Source organism: Bos javanicus, chromosome 11, assembly GCF_032452875.1.
Source record: "Bos javanicus breed banteng chromosome 11, ARS-OSU_banteng_1.0, whole genome shotgun sequence".
Taxonomy (NCBI): domain Eukaryota; kingdom Metazoa; phylum Chordata; class Mammalia; order Artiodactyla; family Bovidae; genus Bos; species Bos javanicus.
The window spans coordinates 15479615-15503704 of NC_083878.1; the positions used below are offsets into that span (position 1 = coordinate 15479615).

A 24090-nucleotide genomic window follows, 5' to 3' on the forward strand; every position below is an offset into this window, starting at 1 on the left:
CCAGTTCTAACTGTTGCTTCCTGACCTGCATACAGGTTTCTCAAGAGGCAGATCAGGTGGTCTGGTATTCCCATCTCTTTCAGAATTTTCCACAGTTTATTGTGATCCACACAGTCAAAGGCTTTGGCATAGTCTAAGGAGAAATAGATGTTTTTTCTGGAACTCTCTTGCTTTTTCAATGATCCAGTGGATGTTGGCAATTTGATCTCTGGTTCCTCTGCCTTTTCTAAAACCAGCTTGAACATCTGGAAGTTCACGTTTCACTTATTGCTGAAGCCTGGCTTGGAGAATTTTGACCATTACTTTACTAGCGTGTGACATGAGTGCAATTGTGTGGTAGTTTGAGCACTCTTTGGTATTACCTTTCTTTGGGATTGGAATGAAAACTGACCTTTTCCAGTCCTGTGGCCACGTCTGAGTTTTCCAAATGTGCTGGCATATTGAGTGCAGCACTTTCACAGCATCAATCTTTTAGTATTTGAAATACCTCAACTGGAATTCCATCACCTTCACTTGCTTTGTTCGTAGTCATGCTTCCTAAGGCCCACTTGACTTCACATTCCAGGATGTCTGGCTCTAGGTGAGTGTGAGTGATCACACCTTCCTGATTATCTGGGTCGTGAAGATCTTTTTTGTACAGTTCTCCTGTGTATTCTTGCTATCTCTTCTTAATATCTTCTGCTTCTGTTAGGTCCCTACCATTTCTGTCCTTTATTGAGCCCATCTTTCCATGAAATGTTCCCTTGGTTTCTCTAATTTTCTTGAAGAGATCTCTAGTCTTTCCCATTCTATTGTTTTCCCGTTCTATTGAGAGATCTGACAGAATGTGGTCCACTGGAGAAGGGAATGGCAAACTACTACAGTATTCTTGCCTCGAGAACCCCATGAAGAATATGAAAAGGCAAAAAGATAGGACATTGAAAGATGAACTCCCCAGGTCAGTAGGTGCCCGACATGCTACTGGAAATCAGTGGAGAAATAACTCCAGAAAGAATGAAGGGATGGAGCCAAAGCAAAAACAACACCCAGTTTGGATGGGACTGGTGATAGAAGCAAGATTCAGTGCTGTAAAGAGCCATATTACATAGGAACCTGGAATGTTAGGTCCATGAATCTAGCAAATTGGAAGTGGTCAAACAGGAGATGGCAAGAGTCAACATCGACATTCTAGGAATCAGCGAACTAAGATGGACTGAAAGGGTGAATTTAACTCATATGACCATTATGTCTACTACTGTGGGCAGGAATCCCTTAGAAGAAATGGAGTAGCCATCATAGTCAACAAGAGTCTGACATGCAGTACTTGGATACGATCTCAAAAACGACAGAATGATTTCTGTTCGTTTTCAAGGCCAACCATTCAGTATCACGGTAATCCAAGTCTATGCCCTGACCAGTAACGCTGAAGAAGCTGAAGTTGAACGGTTCTTTGAGGACCTACAAGAGCTTCTAGAACTAACACCCAAAAAAGATGTCTCTTCATTATAGGGGACTGGAATGCAAAAGCAGGAAGTCAAGAAACACCTGAAGTAACAGGCAAATTTGACCTTGCAGTAAAAATGAAGCAGGGCAAAGTCTAACAAGAGTTTTGCCAAGAAAACGCACTGGTCGTAGCAAACACCCTCTTCCAGCAACACAAGAGAAGACACTACACGTGGACATCACCAGATGGTCAACACTGAAATCAAACTGATTATATCTTTTGCAGCCAAAGATGGAGAAGCTCTATACGGTCAGCAAAAACAAGACCGGGAGTGGACTGTGGCTCAGATCATGAACTCCTTATTGCCAAATTCAGACTTAAATTGAAGAAAGTAGGGAAAACCACTAGACCATTCAGGTATGACCTAAATCAAATTCCTTATGACTATACAGTGGAAGTGAGAAATAGATTTAAGGGACTAGATCTGATAGAGTGCCTGATGAACTATGGATGGAGGTTCGTGACATTATACAGGAAACAGGGAGCAAGACCATCCCCAAGAAAAAGAAATTGAAAAAAGCAAAATGGCTTTCTGAGGAGGCCTTACAAATAGCTGTGAAAAAAAGAGAAGTGAAAAGCAAAGGCGAAAAGGAAAAGATACAAGCATCTGAATGTAGAGTTCCAAAGAATAGCAAGGAGAGATAAGAAAGCCTTCCTCAGCGATCAGTGCAAAGAAATAGAGGAAAACAATAGAATGGGAAAGACTAGAGATCTTTTACAGGGCATACAGTATTTGAGGTGGGTACTGAAGAGTCCTTATTTACAGTGTATGAATACGAGACCCAGAGAGAATGTGTAACTTGGCCGGTTATATAGCTAGTTGGGACCAAAGATAGGAATCACATTTAGGCGTGTCTTTTTGAGTGAATCGTGCCTTGAAGTTTGTCAAAATATTTATATTAAACAGCATATTTCCCCCATCATGTTACTGTGCATTTGAATTATATCTGACAAAGGTGTTTTATTTTTTTTTTCCGAAATTGGGGTATAATTTACATATAAGAAAATGCAATTTTGTCTTAAATGTAATTTTGATATGTTTTGACATTGTGTATTCTTATAGAACCACTTCCCAAAACAGGTATGGAACATTTCATCACCACAGAAAGTTCTATTATTCCCCTTTCCAGTCAACTGAACCGCCACCCTTTCCCTTCTACCAGGCAACTGCTTTCTGATTTCCGTCCCCACAGTTCAATTTTGCTTTCTCTTGATTGTTGTATAAACAGAATCATACAATATGTATTCTTTCTTATGGATGTTGTTCTTTGTGTGGATTTCTCTTTGGGGAAGGAGGGAGGTGGTGTTGATGGGTGGTGGGAAAGATTGCCAACTCGATTGAAGTCCTAGAGCAAGTGGTGGCAGGGCTTACCTGAGGGAGAAGAGTGGAGGGAGTGGATGTATTCCATATGGATTCTATCTCTGTGAGGTAGATATTATCTCTGTTTTACTGCTGAAGTATCTGTGGCTCGCCAGAGAAACTAATAAAGCTGATCTTTCACAGCTCATAACTAGTCAAGCCAAGATGTGAAGTCTGAAGTTTGGCCTATTTAACCTAAAGCTTGTGCATGCCATTTCCTTATGCAAAGAATTTTTTTCTTCGTTTGCTGAAAGAGTGAAAAAGTCAATGTTAAGCTGCCTACCTTTCTGTGATAACTGAGGTGTGGGGAAGCCAAGGGTCAGGGTTATCAGGCCAGGAAGCAGAGCAAGTTCTTTAGAGAGGTCCAAGTGGAACGGGGACGTGGCCAAGCCAGGAGGCGGAAATGGCTTCATTCCTGGCCTCCAGCCCTCCTGGAAGTGTTTGTAACTGGACACGAGGCAATCCTGTTCCTTCCTGCTGTGAAGACGTCCAGAATTCAAAGGGCCAACGCCTTGTGCTTTTGGCCAAAGTTTTAGGGAGACTTGGCCAAGGACCTCAAGGTTAGTGTTGGGGAAGAGAATAGTTAAGCTTTCCTCTTTGTGGAGATTAGGATTGTTGCTCCTCCAGGTGAGAAAACTTCACCCTCCTTAGGGGCTGGTGGTGGTTCCCCACAGTCACCCACTGCTTGCTGCATTCCGTGGTACATGATGTGAGAAATAGGTTTAGGACAGAGAGTGCAACAGCAGTGCCACATCACTGAAATGACTGGAGGTGGGGTTAGGGATTTAGAAGTCACAACATAGAGTTGGGGGCACGGCATTGGTTTAGTTAGGAAGTGAGGGACTGCAGGGCTATTTATACTGGTTAAAGTGAAATCCCTCTAAACATTCAGGCTCAAAAATTATACTTAGATTATTTTATGATACACCAAATGAATTCCAAATGGGCTAAATATATGCTAAATATTTTTTCATCTCCTAGAAAAACTAGGAATACAAGTGAATACCTACCAAATTTCCTGAACTTTGAAGCAAGAAAAGAAAACTTGAAGGAATTTTTATGACTTCATGAAAAAAATATGTGACAAAATATTTGTAACAAGTAGGAAAGATAAAAAGCTAATAATATCCTTATTATATAAAGAGTTAACATATGCTACAGGAATGAAATGAAACAGGAGAGAGGGTTCAGAAACACTCAAGTAAGTATAAGAATTTAGTTCATGATAAGGATGGCATTTTAAATCTGTGGGATAAAATAAAATATTCAATATGCATTGAAATAGTTGGCCAAGCATTTGGGACTCAGAATGAAAGCTCTGCTTCACTCCTTAAACCAAAATAAATTCAAGTAGTTGGTTAAAATATTTAAATTGAAATGCCTTGAGAAGCAGGATGATGTTGTAGGTAAGAGCATAGATTCTGGGGTTAGACAGCCTGGGCTTCCAGGCTGCCTCCACCAGCCACCAGCTGTATGACCTGAGCAAGTTACAAACCACTTGGTTCTTCACTTTCATGAAATAGGGATGATGTTAGTACCTCATGGGACTGCTGTGAGGATTAAGTAAGTAGCTGTATGAAAAGGGCAGAGAATATCACCTGGCACATACAAGTGCTGTTTAAGTATAGCTGCCATCATCATCCTTATCATCATTACTGTATGGAAGATGTAAACCATAAAAGCACTTGATGGAAAATATTTTTATTAACTTGGGGGTAGAGAAAATGTTCTTTATCATGACACACAAGCCATACCCCATTAAGGCAAATATAGAGAGATTTGAATTGAAAACTTCTACATATGAGGCAAGGAGAAGGGGGCGACAGAGAAGGAGATGATTGGATGGCATCACCGAATCAATGGACGTGAGTGTGAGCAAACTCTGGGAGATAGCGAAGGCGGGGAAGCCTGGTGTGCTGCAGTCCATAGATCACAAAGAATTGGACATGACTTACTGACTGGACAGAAACAATGAGAAGGCTGGATGTCACCATACTGAGTGGAGACAGGCTGAGACATGACAACTGTTCATTTAGTGCTTCCTGAACTGAAATGGGAAGAGGATTAGTAGAAGCCAGGTAAGTGTCCAGGAGACGTGTTTGTCTGAGTGTTCTCAACGTTGCCTTGGTCTTTCTAGGTAAGACTGCTGGATTCGTTACCTGGGGCAGCTATGTCCAATTGCTACAAACTTAGTTTCTTTAAACGATAGAAATCTATTCTCTTTAGTTCTAGAGCTAGATGATTGAAATCAAGGTGTTGGCTGAGCCATGCTCCCTCTAAAGGCTCCAGGGAAGAACCTTCCTTGCCTCTTCCAGCTTCTGGGGGTTCCTGGCCTTCCTTGGCTTGTGGCAGCATGATTCTAACCTCTGTTTCCCTCTTCACCTGCTTCATCTCCTTCCCTGTGTCTCTGTGTGTCAACTCCTTTTCTTATCAGAACACTAGTCACTGGATTTAGGGCCCACTCTAATCTAGGATGACTTAATCCTAACTAGTTGTTATTAACTATTTCCAAATGAGCTCACATTCCGAGGTTCTGTTACGACCTGAATTTGGGGCAAGTATTCAACCCCCCACAACTTTCTCATTCCTTTTCAGAGGGAAAGCAGTGGCTTTGAGAACAGTGGGGCTGGTAAAGGTAAGGGGATGTGTCCAGCACACACCTCACTGGGAGCTTTGGTGGAAGGAGAGGCAGCATGCACAGAGGCACCCTCTAGAGAAGGCCAGAGATGCCTCAGCTAATCTCATGAAGGCCTCACCTAACACAGCACTAGGGATGCGAACATCGGAAAGTGACGGAAGGGATAAAGAGGAGGGAGTTGATAGAAAACTTAAGAAAGCTCTTCAGAGGAATGCACTTACTGAGTCATATGCTGTACTGAGAGATAAGACTGAAACCCCAGGCCATCTTGGGCAAATTAGAATTTCTAAGAAGGATCTATTATTAGGCTTCAGAAGATTGTGAGATTACCCGAAATATCATGGGAAAAAAATTGTGTATGTGGCTATGTAACTACCTCTTCTGGGTAGAGGATTCAAAACTCTCAGTCAGATCCATAAGGGTGTCCAGAACCCCTCAAAAAAACCACAGACTAAATAAAGAGTGATCCTTGGGGTAGAGTGTTAAGATTAGTTTTCAGTTTTCAGATAACAAGGTAAGTGGACCTTCTCTTATGATCACTATGGGTTAAATTGTACCTGTATGCTGCTGCTAAGTCACTTCAGTCATGTCGTGACCCCATAGACGGCTGCCCACCAGGCTCCCCCGTCCCTGGGATTCTCCAGGCAAGAACACTGGAGTGGGTTGCCATTTCCTTCTCCAGTGCATGAAGGTGAAAAGTGAAAGTTAAGTCGCCCAGTCGTGTCAGACCCTCAGCGACCCCATGAACTGCAGCCCTCCAGGCTCTTCCGTCCATGGGATTTTCCAGGCAGGAGTACTGGAGTGGGGTGCCATCGCCTTCTCCGGTGTTATATTACAAATGCATTTATCATTGCACTTGTTTTTGAAAGTTCTCAGTGTTTCCAAGCTGTGTACAAATAATTTATGCGCCCTCCCCCACCCCTAATCCGCACCCCACGTCTCTGCTGTTCTGCTGTTCTTCAGGACTGACCCCTTGGGAGAAGCATCTTGCTGCAGTCTCCGCATCCCTTCCCTCAGCCCTCCGGTGTCTCAGCCTGTCTGTGGCACTTAGCTCAGTTGATCCCTCTTCCTTCCGACACTTTCTTTAGCTGCCTTCCAGAATGTCACCGCTCTTATGCCACCAGCTGCAGCTTGCTCATCCCCTTTGCAGAATTGTTCTCGCCTTTCCTTCCCTGTGAACAACCCCAGGCTCAGTCCTCATACTCTTTTCCTTCCCCATTTATACTGCTGCCCAGGGGATCTTCCTTGGTTTTTCCCTCTCATCTTCCTGAGGGTATGTATTATGAAAACAAGTTTTCCTCCCTATGCCCCTTTACTTCTTTTTCACATAGGCTGTTTAGTGTGTTTATTTCATTTTGGCTGCACTTTTTAGATGTCTAATTTTGTCCCTATTGGCTCATCCTCCCTTGGGGATATTGGCTCTTCGACTGGTAATGTGTACTTGGTGGGAGGGCCTAAAACAAGCCCAGGACCAAATTGTGCCTCTCCTGGTAAGGGGAACTTCTCTCCTAGAAATACTTTGCCACTGCCCCCTCTCAACAGACCACCACCGCCACCACCACCCAAGTGGCCTGGCTCCTCAGGAAACCTTTCTGATCTCTGCTTTCTTCCAGTGCCCATCTTCCTGAGTTGCCATCCAACCTCAACAGGTTGGGGGCTGACCTTCTACACCTGCCTGGTCCCTGGCTTGCACTGGGCTGGCGCTGTTGTATTTTGGTCTCTCCATATTGGTGGCAAGTGGCACATAGAGTAGTGTGTGGAAGGAAAAGAAAGCATAACCAAAACGCTTTTCCCAGGCTCCCAGGCCATCTGTGAGCCTTGGCATCTCGTACTTTTTCACCCTGGATTGCACTTCTCCACCAACCAGGACCCAGCCAATCTCTCTCTCTCCAGGATTTCCCATATGTTTGCTGTTACTTTTTCAGATTCATCAACTTTCTCTTTTTTCCCAGCAGTGTACAGAATTGGGGTTTAGAAAAAGAGGCTAGCAACGTGTTCGTGCATCAGCTTGTAGTCTGTGTAATCTCCATATGAAGATGAATAGTAAAACTGTTTTCACATTGGAAAATGAGTTCCATACAAATTAAGAAGTAATTTAAATATCTTAAAAAGTAAATATATTTACTCAACAAACATTTGGAAAGAGATTTAAATTCATATAATAAAAGTAAAACTAGAATAATAGCTGCATATATCTTTAGTGGAACAAAATATCATACACACAAACCCAGTACTGGTGATATGCAATGAAATGACACATTTTCATATACTACTAATGGACATCTAAATTTGATTTAGTCCTTTTTGAAAGTATCCAGCTTATCTGTAGAGTCTTAAATTGTTTACTCCCTTGACTCTATCGTTCTGTTCCTGGAATTCTAACCTAGAGAAACTTCAGTATGAGAAAAACCTTTAGGCACAGAGGTATGCAGTGAAATGTTATTTGTAGTAATAATGACAGTGGCAGCACAGAGAAACAGCCTAACTGCGGGTATTTTTTGTTGTTGTGAGTGTGCAGTCGTGTTTGACAATTTGTGACTCCATGGACTATAGCCCAGCAGGCTCCTCTGCCCATGGAATTTTCCAGGCAAGCATATTGGAGTGGGTTGCCATTTCCTACTTCAGGAGATCTTCCCAGCCCAGAGATTGAATCCATGTCTCTTGCATCTCCTGCATTGGCAGATGGATTCTTTACGATTCGTGCCTCCCAATGGGAGGCTTTGAATGTATTAAAATGATCTATCTAAAGAATATATGAAAACGTGAAAAAATTCTATGACATAACGTTAAGTGAAAAAGAAAGATAAAACAGTTTATATAGTATTAGTATTAAAAATTTTATGCATAGCAAACTAGAGAGAAATTAATGACAACATTAGTAGTGCTTGTGTTTGGAAATTTTATTTTCTCTTTTTATTTTTTATTAGCTCCAATGTCTTGGAGAAATTTTTAAGTTAAAAAGATACAAAAACCTGTCTGGTTTTGGTTGATTCAAGGTTTGGCAAAGAAAGGATAATGAAATGATCAAAGTTATTGGCATGCGTATTTCATAAAAGAGCAAATCTTTCCAATGTAAAAGAACCTATTAGAAAGGAAGGAACAGCAGAGGAGTAAGGAACTCTCCTTTATAACTTAATACAGCAGGTGCTTGAGAGCAAGAGCTGGGACGCGAGCTGCAGGTTCAAATCCAACTCTGCCTTCCCTTAGCTGTGTGACCTTGGACAAGTTACCTGAGTTCTCTGTGCTCCAGTTTCTTCATGTGCAGAATACAAATAACAAGCGCACCTACCCCCTAGAGTTGTTAGGAGGATTGTGTTCATAGAGCTCCTGGCTCACAGGAAGGGTCATATATATATGAATATATACATATAAGAGAAGACAACACTGATAGTAGATAATATTCATATATATATTTCATAAAAGGACAAATCTTTACAATGTAAAGGAAATATATATATATATATATGAACATTGTCTACTGTCATTGTTGTCTTCTCTTTATTCTCATCGAAGCTCATGATTCCAAAAATCTCTGGTGTTTAAAACCCAGCTGCATGACTCACTTGCTCTGGGCCCTTGAGAAGCTCACTTTGCCTTTCAGTTTCTGTGTGAAGTGGGGATAATAAAGTCCCTGCTTCCTAGGGTAACAGTGAGAACCAAATGAAATCAAGTTGGTCACATGCTTAGCATGGGCTCAGCCCACAGTGAGTGCTCAGAGCAGAGGTGTTGGGAGGTATGGAGGGCTGGTAAAGAGGTGGTAGTTTGTTTTCCTTTAGGTCTGTTTTAAACCCTCAGGAAGTATGGGGACACGTAATGAGTGGGCAGCGATGAGGGCCTTGCTGTCCCCTTTTGACAGAGTGAGGACGTTGAGGGTCAGTGATAATCATGACAGTTTATAGGTTTATACTGCTTTACAGCTTTCAGAGCTCTCTACATGTATGTTGACTCCCTGATAAAACAGTTCACCTGCCCTGGTTAACAGAAGACCTGCACTCATTACAGCTGTTTACAGACTTCTAGCCATTCCCCCATGTTCGTGCTGGACTTCAGCGACTGGCTGTGTCTGTCTTCCTCTCCACTCTGGGTCTAGCTGTTCCTGAACCTGGTTTTAGGCAGATGCACGTCCATTGCTTTGCACTTCCCCTTCTTTGCCCTCATCTTACTCCGTATGTGCGACCCATCTATGTGCCCGTGTCTTGGATCCTGTTTCCCTGAGAATTACTCTAAATTCTTACACCGTTCTACCCTTCAGCCTGTTACTACATACTTAGTAATGTATAATTTTAACTGTAACTGATGGGTTCAGTAATCAAATTTTTACCCAGTTTACAATAGATAAAAACATTTTATCTGTTTAAAAAGATTTTCTTTTCTCTTTTGATGCAAAGGACTGTAATGCAAGTAAACTTTATGGCCTGCCCAGGAGAAAACCATAATATTTGGTGATTCATTTTATCAGAGAAATCTGAGGCAAGATCTTTTGCTTTTTTGAGTTAAAAATACCTATTTTCTAAAGAAGGGTTAAATATATGTTACTATTTTTGTAGTCAATCTGGATAACTAGAGGGTGATAATTTTCTCACTTAACAGTTAAAGAGAGGAAAATGGTGATATTAACCAGTAAATTATAACATCAGTTGTGTTTTTTAAAAAAAGTTTATCGCACTTTTTAAGATTATGTATTAGCTCCATCTGTTAATGTATTTTAATAACTCACTTTTTTCCTTCAGTTTATGGGACTTCCTTAATTGGAGGAAATACCTTTTTAATTAACGTTTATTCAAATACAGTGAAAATGTAGAAAAGTATACAGATCATAAGTAAACGCGAGTTTTCACAAAGGGAACATGCCCGTGTGCCCCGCCCAGAGAGAGAGTTCGGCGACGCTGCATCGCGAACCCACGCGGCCCCCTTGGAAAGGGATGCTTTTGTGTGCTGTCATTCTCTGTTTCCTGTTTGCCAGTTTTTGAATATATGTATTCTTTTTCTCTCTTTTTAAATAAAATGTTTGTATTTTAAAAATAACACAGTTTTTACAAGTTAAGTCATAGTGTAAGACTTAACGACCAAGTACAGCAATTTCCTGCTCCACTGCTCCCCCTTCTCAAGATACTTCTTGCCAAAGGGGAGAAACCCTTTAGAATTCTTTTGCCATTCACACATTTCCATATTTCATAATAATGATAACTATATATGGCTATTTTTATTAACCCAATTTTAGGTATTATCAGTTGACCTCCTCTTATAGTAAATAAGGACTTAATTATCTTGTACTGGCATTTCTATTACTTCCATTTCTTCCCAATATATTTACACTAAAAAGTTTGGTTACGTGAATATTTTCTATTAACATTATATGTCTGTGCAAATTATATTCAAAATGGATATTACATAATACTATGATCGAGGCGTATTGTTTGCCTTTTGTTTTTTAATGGCATTAATGCTTGTGTTGCTTTTCACATGCTTGTCTGTGAGCCTCTTGTCTAAAATCCTCATCTCTCCTGCCCTCCCTTTTCTGGCTTTAGCTCTGGATGCTGTCACTAACCCTCGAACTTGCCGATCCAGCAGTCTTCCAGTCCTGATCTTTTGTGGATGTACTCTCCTTGTTACTTTCCTTCGCTGGTTTCCATGACATCACTTGCTGCCATCCTTCCTTAGTGCACAGACCTCCATTCATCTCTCCTCCTCTTAAACGGTGTTTTCCTGAAAGACTCCGTCCTCGGTGTGATTCTTACCCCACACAGTCTCTTTAAGCAGTATCTCCCAGGGCCACGTGTGACTGCTATCTATTCCTCCATATGGAACTCTCTCCTCAGGCCCAGATCCAGCTATTTAATCACTGAACATCAAACAGAGAGCATACAAACAAATTTGGTATTGTCTCGCCTCTCTTCAGGACCTCTCTCCTGATGGTATCTGCATGTGAATTGGGTAGAGGTGTGTTTGGTGTCTGCACCCTGACCCCAACAGAGGGACTGCACCTCCTTGTCGTTTTACAGTTCCCTTTTTGCACCCACAAATATACACACACACTTTACCAACTTTGCCCCTCTCAAACACCAGCACTACAGCTCTCCATCTTAATTGGCAAGAAGAATAAAAGATTTCTCTTCCCCCTTGGCTGCTACTCATGGCTAAAATGAGTAGATAGGATGTTGGGCCAACTGTGAGAGCCCAGAAAAAGCAAAGAATTTTACTACTTTAGTACGCGTTACTTGTCCACCTTAGTAAATGTTTCACTAGACCATCTCTTTCGAAGTGTGTTAATCCTTGAAATGTTTACAGAACAATTACTTGAAGCAGGTAGTGCACATTCATACCATTTCTCCTGCATTGTGACTTCCAGGCTTAAAATCAGGAGTGGGGCTGTAATATCAATTTCATTACTTTCAGATTTAAAACTGTACATGTTGAATTATAATGTGAATTTATGGGCAGAGATAATTTACCTTGTCTGTCACAAAAGAAAAAAAAAGCACAATTGAGTGTTCTCCCGTCCACTTGTATCCCTGGATGTAATTAGGGCCATGAGTCTGAGCTCACATTCCTAACAGTGTTCACGGGCCAGAAGGGCCTTGATTCCTTGGCTGCATCTCACGTCTGGATCAGAACGCCCTGTGGGGAGACAGAGCAAGGTGTCGGTTGCATTTCTCTTAGCAACTCTTTCTGAAAGAGGTGTGTTCATGCAGTCTGTCTTTCAGGCACGAGTCGCTTATTGCATCAGTACTGTGTGCCAGGCACGATGTTAGAATCAGGGACACGCGTTGATGATGTGGTCCTCTCCTTGAAGTTCAGAGTAAGAATAAAGATGTGGCACCCTGTCTCATGGAACCTTGCCACTCAGAAGAGTGTGTGATCTGTGGACCGTCAGCATCAGCACCGCCTGGGAGCACGTTAGAAATGCAGACTCTCAATCCGAGATGGAGCAGCATCTCATCCAGGATTCTGCACTTACAGCAGGCTCCTGGGGGAGGCCGCTGCTGTCAGTCCAGGGGCCACGCTGAGTAGCAAGGTCTGAGGGTGCTCTGCCTGAGCTGGTTCTTTAGGTAGATCCATGTGTCTTTGCTGGCCTCCTATCACAAGGGTGGGTCATTGAGGATGCACCTTGTGTGCCTCCAGGAGCCCTTGAGATACACGGCCCAGTATAGCTGTACCTTGTCATAGCAGTGTAACCTGCAGTGGGGCTCAACTGAGTTCATCTGTCAGCATTCAGAGTATCTGGGGTAGGATGTGTAAAGACTAATGAAAGCGAGATGGCCAAGAAGTTGCCAAATGGTGAGTGGAACTGGGGTAGTTGGAAGGACAAGAGATACTTTCTGGGAAGCCTGCGTGCCTGAGGCAAATGCATTGGTAGTTTATCATTCAACAGTGAGGAAGGGCCAGGACCACTTTAAGCAGAATTCTAGTTCTGAGCATTATTGCTGTGATCTGGGTGGAAAATAGTGAGGCCAACGTAAAGGAGGAGAAGCTGGATTTAGGACTTATGGGTGGCATCACCGACTCAATGGACATGAGTTTGAGCAAGCTCCGGAAGTTGGTGATGGACAGGGAAGCGTGGTGTGCTGCAGTCCATGGGGTCGAAAAGAGTCAGACGCAACTGAACTGAACTGAGGAGTGTTGAGTCAAATCGGTTACGTGTGGCCCAACCAGGAGAGAAGAGAATCTAGGCTGGTGCTCAGGGGGCCAGTTCTGAGAGCACAGGAGGAAGAGGGATCTGGGATCTAGGATAGATGGAGGGTGAGAGGTTGATGGGACATGTCTGGTAGGTATTGAGGCACACAGTCCGGGGGCTCTGTCTGGAAGGTGGTCAGGCTGGTGCTGCACCCACAGTATTGGGTAGATACTTGGTCATGGAGGGTTTGCAGCTACAGGTGTGGATCAGATCATTCAGAGAGGACCCTCAGAGTGAGAAGAGAGGCACGCGGAGCTTAGGGCCCTGTGAAGCAGAGCCCTCCAAGGAGCCTGAAAAGGGGACACCGGGAGAGGTCAGATCACTGTCTGAGATCCCAGACAGTGGTTCCGGATGGGCTCATCTTGTTTTTTACTCTTTAAAAGTGGCAGAGTGATATTCCTACAGGCTTGACATGGTTTGTCACTGTCGTCATCGTTGATGGTGAGGGTGGCCCTTTGTTTTTTTGGTATTGTTTGGTTGTTTCTAGCTCACTGGTTTCTTCTGTGCATTTGTTAAGGTCCTTAAAATCCTGGTCAGGGCAGTGATGGATGGGATGGCCGATCGTAGTGGCGATGTTGCAACTGGCCTCAGAGGAAAGCTGCAGGAGTTATTTGGCAGAGTGACTTCAAGAGTGACGAATGATGGAGAAATCTGGAGGCTGTATGCCCAAGTGTATGGAAACGGGCAGAGTGACAAGCCTGACGAAAATGAAAAGGTGAGTCCTTCCCAGTCCTCTGGGGCTCTTACCTTCTATTTGAACACAGACAGGGTGAATCTGCCTTTTTGATGGTTGGAGGGAGACTAATAATTTGAAAGATAAGATTAATATGCTCATATTTTCACTTATGATGCAGAGTTTTTTAACATAAGCACCCTGAATTGTGGACAGGTTAGGATGTGTAAACATTCATCTTTTTTCTTTCCATGAGTTTTTCTTAAATAACTGTTCTCTGTTCCCCAAAAAGGGTCTCTCTAATCTGCTTTCCTTGCAAGCCGTGAACAGCTGGTTCTCGTTATTTACTCCACACCCCTTTCTGCAGGCTCCTCGCTGGAGACTAAGGTAGACGGTGCAAGGACAAAGGAGTGTTTAAATCTGAGGTGGAGACTATGAAAAGGAGAAAGAAAAAGGAGCTCGATAAGACTATGGGAGAGGAGCTTTTAAAGGCTGAACATGAATGTTGTGCAAAGGTTGCCCTGCCCCTTTCTTGCAAGTGCAGTGGAGCACCAGTGCGTTCAAGTTATGCCTTCAGCTTCTTATCTTCGAATGTAAAAGGGGCCTCCAGAGTTCCCAGGGTTGGAATACTAAATGTTTTGTGTTCTTTTCAAAACATCCACAACAAATCAAATGTACTTGTATAAGTTTGGAATTTGCCACAGTACAGCCAATCTGTGGGATTCTTAGCCGTTCTCTCCCCCACTTCAGTCCACCCAGCTGGCTTCCAGCAAAGCCTTGTCAGCCTGGAGAATACACACTCACACACATGTGTGCACACACTCCTGCTTTCTGTCCTTCCCTTCTTCTTGAATTCTGTCCTCTCTGGCATATGTGGCATTAAGGATACTCTGAATTCTCTGATCTGTGATTTCTCCCTCAAGGGTGGGGAGGTTGTAAAAGAAAGTTGTTTTAAGCATCTGTGTTGTTGCTCACCTGCCAGTAATCCCACAGTTTTCACCAAGTTCACACCTCGTTCTCTAAACTGGTCTCTTAAGCTGATGTTTACAAATGCCAGGGAAATGTGTATACTTCTTATACATTTGTAAACCCTGCCTTTTAATTTTTGGAGGGAAGTGTCTCCATTCAGACATGCCCATTTGATTTAACTGCTTGTTGCTGTTGTCTTTGATGAGAATAATGCAGAGAGTGTGCTGCATAACGCAGAGGCTGGCTTTTCAGCTGGAATTAGTTCCATATGACTTCCAGGAAGCAGAGTTTGAAATGTGAATTCTGCTTGTTCTAAATGCTGTTCTTTTTCTTTCCTCAGGCGTTCCAGTATCTCTCTAAGGCATACAAGTGTGACACACAGTCCAGTTGTTGGGAGAAAAATATTACGTCATTTAAGGAAGTGGTTCAAAGAGCCTTAGGACTCGCACATGGTATTTGATGTAACATTTAATATCCATGGTATATTTTAATGTATTTCTACTGATAGGAAAACATACTAGTCAAAAGCGAAATTCCATTTCAGATAATTTCAGATTATTTCATTGTATTAGAATTTTTGTAGTTAATTCAGCAAACATTTATAGATTAACTATTATGTAGTAGGCACCCTCAGAGAAGACAGTGGCACCCCACTCCAGTACTCTTGCCTGGAAAATCCCATGGACGGAGGAGCCTGGTGGGCTGCAGTCCATGAGGTCACTAAGAATCGGACACGACTGAGCGACTTCCCTTTCACTTTTCACTTTCATGCATTGGAGAAGGAAATGGCAACCCACTCCAGTGTTCTTGCCTGAAGAATCCCAGGGACGGGGGAGCCTGGTAGGAGGCCGTCTATGGGGTCGCACAGAGTCGGACACAACTGAAGTGACTTAGCAGCAGCGGCAGCAGTAGGCACCCTAGAACAATGAGAAAAAATAGGCTAGAGGCTTAAATAGTGTTTGAATAAGTGACTGATGGATAGGAAATACCTTTACAACTGTGTTTAATCTTCACACAGAAGTAACCTCCTGCACTGATGATCTAGTAGTAAGAAAATCTGAACTTTTCTTGACTCATATTCTTCTTTCATAAATGAAAATATTTAGAGTACATAGATTTCTGGAGTGCATACCAGTATATTTTAATGTGTGGTATTTAAGGGAGAAATAACCTTACCTAGAAAATTGTATGCCTATTGGGGAAAGATATTCCAGATAAAGGCTGCTTTTAATTATTTGCATTAATGAAAAGTATACCAGTTACAGGCAGTAATGCACTTTTATATTTATGTTTGAACATAGGCATGTGATGCCCTGGGAATGCAATTCAAATAAGATAGTGAAGCCACACTTAGGATTCAAGGACTGAATCCCAAGGACCGTGAATCTATGCTAAAGTCCTCCTGTAACTTCTGCAACAGTTGCCGCAAGTAGGGCGCCGACAAGTGGCGATTATACAGGGCAGACCTTTGGGCTCAGGGGGCCTGCGCTCCAGGACCAGCTCTGCCACATGCTAACTCGGTGACTTGGGGTCACCATTACTTACCTTCTCTGACCCTTAGTTCCCTTGTCATGAAAACGGAGATAATACCAATGGTTGTTACGAAAAATGAGTAAAAGCATATTGAAGCACTTAACAGTATCTTATGCATGGTGTAAATGTTAATCCGTACCTCCTCACCCCCACCCTGTTTTTTCTGTAGTAGAGGATCTGAGTTGGGTGATAAGGGACTCAAAACTAAAAAGGAAAAAATGAGTAAGAATAAAGCTTAACTTTGCCTTGAAAAAAATCACAGAATGTTCAAACAGTTTAGAAATGGGCTTAGTAGTTAATAATTCTACTTGTCATTGACAAAAAGATATAAATATCCAATTTCCTGGGCCACCCACCCCTTGACAGATAAGGTAGAAGTTAGACTCTGTGTAGCTGAAACTCAGTGTAGAAGAGGTTCACATACTTTCTGACAGGCCAGTGGAAGGAGGGTCGAGGGTGGCTGGAATTTACGAAGCTTGTGCTGGCCTCAGGGTAGGTGAGCTTAGGTGGAGTTCATTCTTTAAAAGTTCAAAGGCCTTTGGCCTCTGTGGATACGGGACTACTTCTGGAGGAACCCATGCTAAGGTATATTATCTACACAGTTATAGCAGGGTGCAGTTTGCTTTGAAGAACTTACCCGAGCTATTTCCGCTTGCCAACCCTAAACATTTCTGTGAACAGCGGGTTCTGTATCAGTCAACACCAAGATATTTTCTGTAATCACCAAGTGGTAGTATTAAACCTGTCAAATATAAATAGGCAGGTTAAAGAAGTACTCCAGGAAAAAAAAAAAAATCTTCATTTTGCACCTTAAAATTGATTTCAAACTATTTTTGGTACACTTTTTTCTCCTTCTGAGAAATACTTAGAGAAAAACAAGTGTCTTTTCTTTTAAGTTTCCCTTTGACTTGAATGAATTATGTGTTCGTTCTCCTTATGGCATTTTAAGCATACCTGAGTAGATGCTCAGCGTTCGTTTCTAGTGACATTTTAGATTTAAAAAGATAAATCTTAACCTTGTCTGTGTTGCTTTTGTGTAGCCATGCTCCATGGAAGAATAAGCTGAGTTTCTCTGTTATTTCTGTTCTCTTTTTTTATCTTTCTCCCCATCACTGTGCTCCACCTCACCCAATTCTGGAAAAGGAAATACGACATTAAAAAAAAACAATCTCTATATGATTTATTCCTTTTTGGGTTGCTGTTTTGAAGCATAGACACGTGCTCCAGAAAGCTTGGTAAGGGTTTCCACATAGGCTTGGAGACCCTTCTATAACAGTGTTGTCATTGTGTACCCGTTGTTCTGTCTGGAGGGTGTTCATTTACAGTCTGTGTTGTTCTGTTTTCTGGGAAAGGGTGGGCAAAAGTTCATTCCTTCTTTGCCATCCAGGAACTTTTAAAATCATAGTTATGCATTTTAACTACAGTCTGCCTGGAGGAAGCATAGCTGTCTTGGATTTCCTGATGATTTGAAACAGCAGGTTATTTCTCTCTGTTTCTCTCTCTGTGTCTCTCCGTCTCTAATGCCTCTTGAAAATAGGATTGAGGAAGGGGACTAATAGAGTGTTTGTCTCTTTGCTCTCTATTTTGTTTTTCTCAAAATGACAAGGATTGAAAACAGAATCACAGCTGTTTTTGATATATCACTAGGTACTAAACAACCCAAGTATCTGACTCATGGTAGTTACAACCTTCCTCTATTATGGGACACAGACATCATAATCCTCAATATCTCCAGGTTAACCTATGCCCTTTAAAAATGAGTGTGACATTGTCGACTCCCTTGCATCCTTTCAAAATCTAGTTATTATTTTGTAGTAGGAATGCCAGACGTAGCTCTCATGCCATAGAAGGTATTAATGAATGACAAACCTGGTTTACCAGGCACACGACCTCTGCTAGTTTACATACAGGAAGGAATCTGTTGTCTATCCCTGTTCTAAGATACAGGGTACTGAGTAGACTTCAGTTGCTGCACTGTTTAGTGGAGTTTTAGAATAGGTTGTAGGAACAGAAACAAGAAGGAGTCAGTGGAGAAATCTGAAGCATTATATTTTTACAAAGCTCTTCACTTGTTCTTGCTGCTGCTGCTGCTGCTACTAAGTCGCTTCAGTCGTTTCCAACTCTGTGCGACCCCAGAGATGGCAGCCCAGCAGGCTCCCCCGTCCCTGGGATTCTCCAGGCAAGAACACTGGAGTGGGTTGCCATTTCCTTCTCCAATGCATGAAAGTGAAAAGTGAAAGTGAAGTTGCTCAGTCGTGTCCGACTCTTAGCGACCTCATGGACTGCAGCCTACCTGGCTCCTCCGTCCATGGGATTTTCCAGGCAAGAATACTGGAGTGGGGTGCCATTGCCTTCTCCTTCACTTGTTCTTAAAAAGCCTTAATAGCCAGGCCTTCTGCTAGAAAGGGTTATAGCCTCTGTTCATAATTTCAAGTTTAGGGAAAATGGGCTCCTCAGAATACAGAGGCAGAGTTGTTGGCATGAGTGACCGTCTTCTCCCCTGCTTGGTGCTAATGGTTACCAGGCGTGGCTCAGCCTGGTCATGCTCACCTTCTCTAAATGCAGGCACCTGGGTTGTTGACATCACTTCTTCAGAGTGGTGATACAAGCCCCAGGTATGAAAATACAGTGAGAATTGAGCTGTGAATATCTGGCATGTCGCTTCCTTGGGCTGGTGTCGTTGGCAATTGTGAGTCCCCACCAGGGACTCAGTACTTTGGGAAGCCATATCAAGATGAACTGCGTTTTTTTTTGTTCTCTGTGAGCATCTTGTTTCTGCCTAATTTCAATAATCTTTGCTTCTGTGTTTTTTTAGAGTCTATTCCCAACAGTCTGTAACTCACCAGAAAACACTCATTTTCCTCAAAAGTCTTCTTTGAGCAATAAATTATCCTTTTTAAGGGATAAAAGGGGAAATTATGCACATAACTTATTTTCCTTTTACCAAAATAAAAACTTTCCATGTAGAAGCATTTCTAAAGTCTGTTAGTATAAAGTGCTAATGAAATAATTGGATTTTGTGCCTTTAAATTATCATCATTATCAATTTTTAATGGATGTTTTCCGTGTATTTATCTTCCAGTGGCTATTAAATGCAGTAAAAACAAATCCAGTCCCCAGGAGGCTATACAAGTGCTGTCTTCAGTTCGACTCAATTTACGGGGCTTATTATCTAAAGCAAAGGTGAGAGTGAAATGTGAAGTATTTAGAATTATCATAGGAAAAAAAAGTTTTTGGTGTCAGCCAGCTGCTCTTAAGTTTTCTTTACATGAGGGATAACTTTAGGCCCACATTTGATTTTACCTTTAAATTTTGTGTATTTGTTTTTGGCTGGCTGGGTCTTTGTTACTTTGCACGGGCCTTCTCTGCTTGCAGCGAGTGGGCGCTGTGCTTCGTTGTGGTGTGCCGGCTTCTCATTGCAGCGAGTGGGCTCTGTGCTTCGTTGTGGTGTGCCGGCTTCTCATTGCAGCGAGTGGGCGCTGTGCTTCGTTGTGGTGTGCCGGCTTCTCATTGCAGCGAGTGGGCGCTGTGCTTCGTTGTGGTGTGCCGGCTTCTCATTGCAGCGAGTGGGCGCTGTGCTTCATTGTGGTGTGCCGGCTTCTCATTGCAGCGAGTGGGCGCTGTGCTTCATTGTGGTGTGCCGGCTTCTCTTTGCAGCGAGTGGGCGCTGTGCTTCATTGTGGTGTGCCGGCTTCTCCTTACGGTGCCTTCCCTTGTCGCGGAGCCTGGATTCTCGGTGCCTAGGCCTCATTGGCTGCGGCTCCAGGCTGTAGAGCACAAGCTCTGCAGTGGTACACAGGCTTTGTTGCCCTGAGGCACGTGGAATTTTCCCAGACCAGGGTTTGAACCTGTGTCCTCTGAAATAGCAGGGGGATTCTTACCCACTGGACCACTGGGGGAGTCCCTCCCATTATGTTTTAGATATTAGCCCCCAGGTGGTTGTGCTGGTGAGGAGATCATTGACCTACTGACTAAACCACCCTACTCATGGGTAACTTAGGAATCTTTGAAATTAATATTTATAATCCAGCTCTTGATGCTTTCTTTAAACAGTGCTCTTCTACTTACATCACTTTTCCCCCAAATGTGGCATATATACTACTAGTAGCACTTGGGTAAATGTTGTTATTTTAATATATATGTATTTCAGTGCATATTAGAAAAAGTGTAAGTAGCAATCAAATCTATAATTTCATGAATATTATTGCTTATTTTCTATTTACAGTAGTGTTCTAATGTTTTCCTTAAAAAATACTTTTATTTGAATAAAAAAATTTATTTAGAGACAGATATTAAGCAGGTGATGTATGGATTTGACAAAAATGTTACGGTAGATGTCAAACTCAGGTTTGACACGTAAAACGTATGCTGTCAGTTTACAAGTACCACCCTGTGAACTGGTGCTAGGAGGGGGACAGCTGAGAGTCATCGAGGGGGCTCTTGAGTAGATTGGACTCCACATCTCCACCTGTGACGGAACAGGTCTGGGGCAGAGCCTGGGAAATCTGTGTTCAGTTTCTCAGGTAGTTCTAACATGTAAACTAGGCTTGGAGTATACCACTGGGAACAAAATTTGAAGTAGTATAACTTCTAGTACAAATTAGCACTTTCTTTTCTAATCTTTATTTGCCTTCCCTTTTTAATCTTGGGTCTCAGCTAATTTTAACTCACTTCTGAGAGCCAAATTCATGGCATGTGAAGGTCACTTTTGGACACAGGTAAAAACCTTTCCAGAGGGTGCATTTTTATTAATTGCATGATCTTTTCAGATCAGAGCAGCATTTTTGTCTCTATGTAGATTATTAACTCATTTGCTATCTTAATGAGTGTGCCTGCTGGAACCAGTTTTCTATAATCTGGGAGAACTGTATTTTCTCCCAGCTTGACAGCACAGCTTCAGATTGTGTGTCTCTCAGAAAGCTGCAGGAGCTCTCTTAAAGGTCAAGGTAGCAAACTTTTTTTGTGACTCTTATTCCCAAGTTAGGAGCTCAGTTTCCTAGTTTCAGTGAGGTCATCAACTTACCCATGATTGTTTATTTCTTCAGGATGTACTCCACAAGTTTCTCTTCTCTGTGCAAAGCTTATAATATATTAATTTTACATAAACCTACACTTATATATGACTTAAATAGTCTTTTTCTAATGTAATTTTACTTATTTATTTTTGGCTGCGCTGGGTCTTCATTGATGCACACGCTTCCTCTGGTTGCAGTGAGCAGGGGGCCTCTCTCTAGGTGCGCTGCTCAGCTTCTTACTGCAGTGGCTTTTCTTGTTGCAAAGCATGGGCTCCAGGGCATGTGGGCTTCAGTAGTTGTGGTTCCCAGGCTCTAGAGCACAGGCTCAGTAGCTGTAGTGCACCAGCTTAATTGCTCTGCGGCATGTGGGGTCCTCCTGGACGAGGGATGGAACCTGTGTCTCCTGCATTGGCAGGCGAATTCTTTACCCCTGAGCCACCAGGGAAGCCTGACTTAAACAGTCTTGTATGTACTGTCCAATCCATTCATATTGTGGAATTCCAGACATTGAAAAATGAGGCTTCAGAACATCATCTGTGTATAGATTTTGTTCTCATTGGATCTCAACTGGAGTATCCAAAAATGGGAAAAATTGCTTCCCAACACCTCCTTTGAAAGCACCTTTTTGCATATAATGTTTGGGAGCCCCTGATTTTATAGTAAATCATTTTTACTTTTCTGCTTTATAACAAATTGGATTTGCTGAAAAAGAATTGCCTTTTCTAGAACACTTTAAAAAGTGAAAATGACTGAGGATAACTGTGTTAAGTAATAGGCTCAGTTCACACAAATCTCTGGTCCTTTCCTGCCAGGCCTGGCACGTCATGAACATAAACTCCTAGATAGAACCTAGAAACTCACCTAAAGTCATCCAGTTCTTGTTCGGCCAGGACAGAGTAATTCCTCAACCCTCAGCACCCCGTCCTTGTACAGATTGGCTGCCAGGGTGGTGGGGGTGGGGGGGTAGGTGGCATGAGAGCAGTTGGTGAGAATGCCAGAGAGCCTAGAGACAGAGCAGATATAACACTTACGCTCCATGGGACCCTCAGCAAATTGTTCTTTTCTGCCTAAGCCTCCGTCTCTTTCTGCTTCCTCCTTACTTTATAGGGAAGTGAGGCAGATTTGTGATGATTTATAAGCGCTGTAATTCTTAGTAAAAATAAATATGCCATGTAAGTCCAAGTTACTTTGCTCAGAGGTGTGTTTTCTACTGCACATCGCAGCAGTTGGTATGTCAGTCTGTTGTGAAATGCTGTGTAAGACGTGACTACACAGTTACGTGGCAAAGCGTTACAAAACAGCTCTTTGCTCCATAAATCACTGTGGGAAACTCTAAGCTTATCACGTGATGACGCCTTCACTCAGAACATCTTCAGGATTCCCTTTTTAGAATAGCTGTCAGAATGATTGCTGTCATCTGTGGTGGTGGTGGTGGCAAATAGTCATATTTTAATGATAAGTTTGATTTTTGTAAACAAATAGTCTTAAGTGTGATGAAAAGGATAGATGGTAAGCTGAGTAAATTACGTATCTGATTAAAAAACACACACACAATGTGGTCATAAAACCCTGAAGCTGGTTTTCCTGTGCGCCTGTACTGTCTCAGCAGGCAGCTCCTAGAAAGGCATTCCAGAATGTGCCAGCCGTGGTGGTGTTACTGAAGGATGTTGTGGTATTGCCCCACCCCAAAACAATTCCTTTTACAGAAGGCGCTCACTTTTGTTTTAATGTGCTGGACTTTTTTATTTTTACCCAGTCTTGATGATTGTTGTGGCCTCTTAGTCCTAAGCCATAATTAATTTTCAGATAGCATAAAGAGTATGATTTATATGAACTTGAATATAAAATGTATTTGTTTTGCTTGTATACACAGCAGATAGATTTGTTTTGCTTAGATGAATAATGTCTATTTATCCAAAGACCATCTTATGACATTGAAATGAATAATACAATCAATACTCAAGATAACCATTTCCAAGAGGCGGACCCATTTGAATTTACAAGTTGAAGCATGTTGTTTGATTCATCCATTGTTGCAGCTCGTTCGTTTCCAGGATGGTGAATGGAACAAACACGACTATTGCTGCTATAATGTTGTGTTTTTATTATATAAAGGGAATTTTAATTCTGTACTCTGTGTCTATGTTTCTTTAAAGAGATGGTCACTGTTTTGATAATTCTGCTTTGTTCTTTATGCTGCAGCAACTTTTTACAGATGCGGCAAGTGGAGAAATTGCCAGGGAATTAGCTGATGAAATAGCAGCTATGGACACCTTAGTGACAGAGCTTCAAGACCTAAGCAACCAATTTCGAAATCAGTATTGACCATCCTGGGAACAGTTTCTGGAAGAGGTGTTTCACTTTCCAGCATTTCTTTTATATCTGTGTATCTCAAACTCAAGATACTGATTTTTTTAAATAAATTTTTCTTGTATGGCTAACATCCTTGCTTTTGTGATTTTTTCCAAATGCTTGAACTTTGTGAAATACATTAAATAAAATGTTCCTTTCCTCTTTCTTTAGGCTTAATTACAGTTGAATTCACTATTTTTATTATTCTTGAGGTATTTCAGCACAAAGAGGGGGGAAAATGTAGTTTTCTTTTTAGCACGGAGTTTATTCTCTCTCAGCCTAAAATGAATTAGATCATTCTCTGGAAAAAGTCTAAACGGGAAAAAAAATCACACACTGCAGGTTTGTGGAATCATTAGATTGGCTGGTATATTATCCAAAAGTGATAAAAG

The 24090-nt window shown here is 42.1% G+C and overlaps 1 protein-coding gene across 3 annotated transcripts in view; it reads left to right on the forward strand.

Annotated features, from left to right (window-relative positions):
* Positions 1–23787, forward strand: part of TTC27 (tetratricopeptide repeat domain 27) — a 184360-nt gene extending 160573 nt beyond the window's left edge. For 2 of the 3 annotated variants that reach the window (XM_061432053.1, XM_061432052.1), the window contains exons 17-20: positions 13674–13871; positions 15139–15250; positions 19414–19514; positions 23549–23787. In XM_061432053.1, coding sequence (XP_061288037.1) covers positions 13674–13871; positions 15139–15250; positions 19414–19514; positions 23549–23671 — 534 coding nt within the window. In that variant the 3' untranslated portion in view covers positions 23672–23787. The remainder of the gene's footprint in view (positions 1–13673; positions 13872–15138; positions 15251–19413; positions 19515–23548) is intronic. The other variant, XM_061432054.1, reaches the window with a different exon arrangement.
* The last annotated feature ends 303 nt before the right edge of the window (positions 23788–24090 follow it).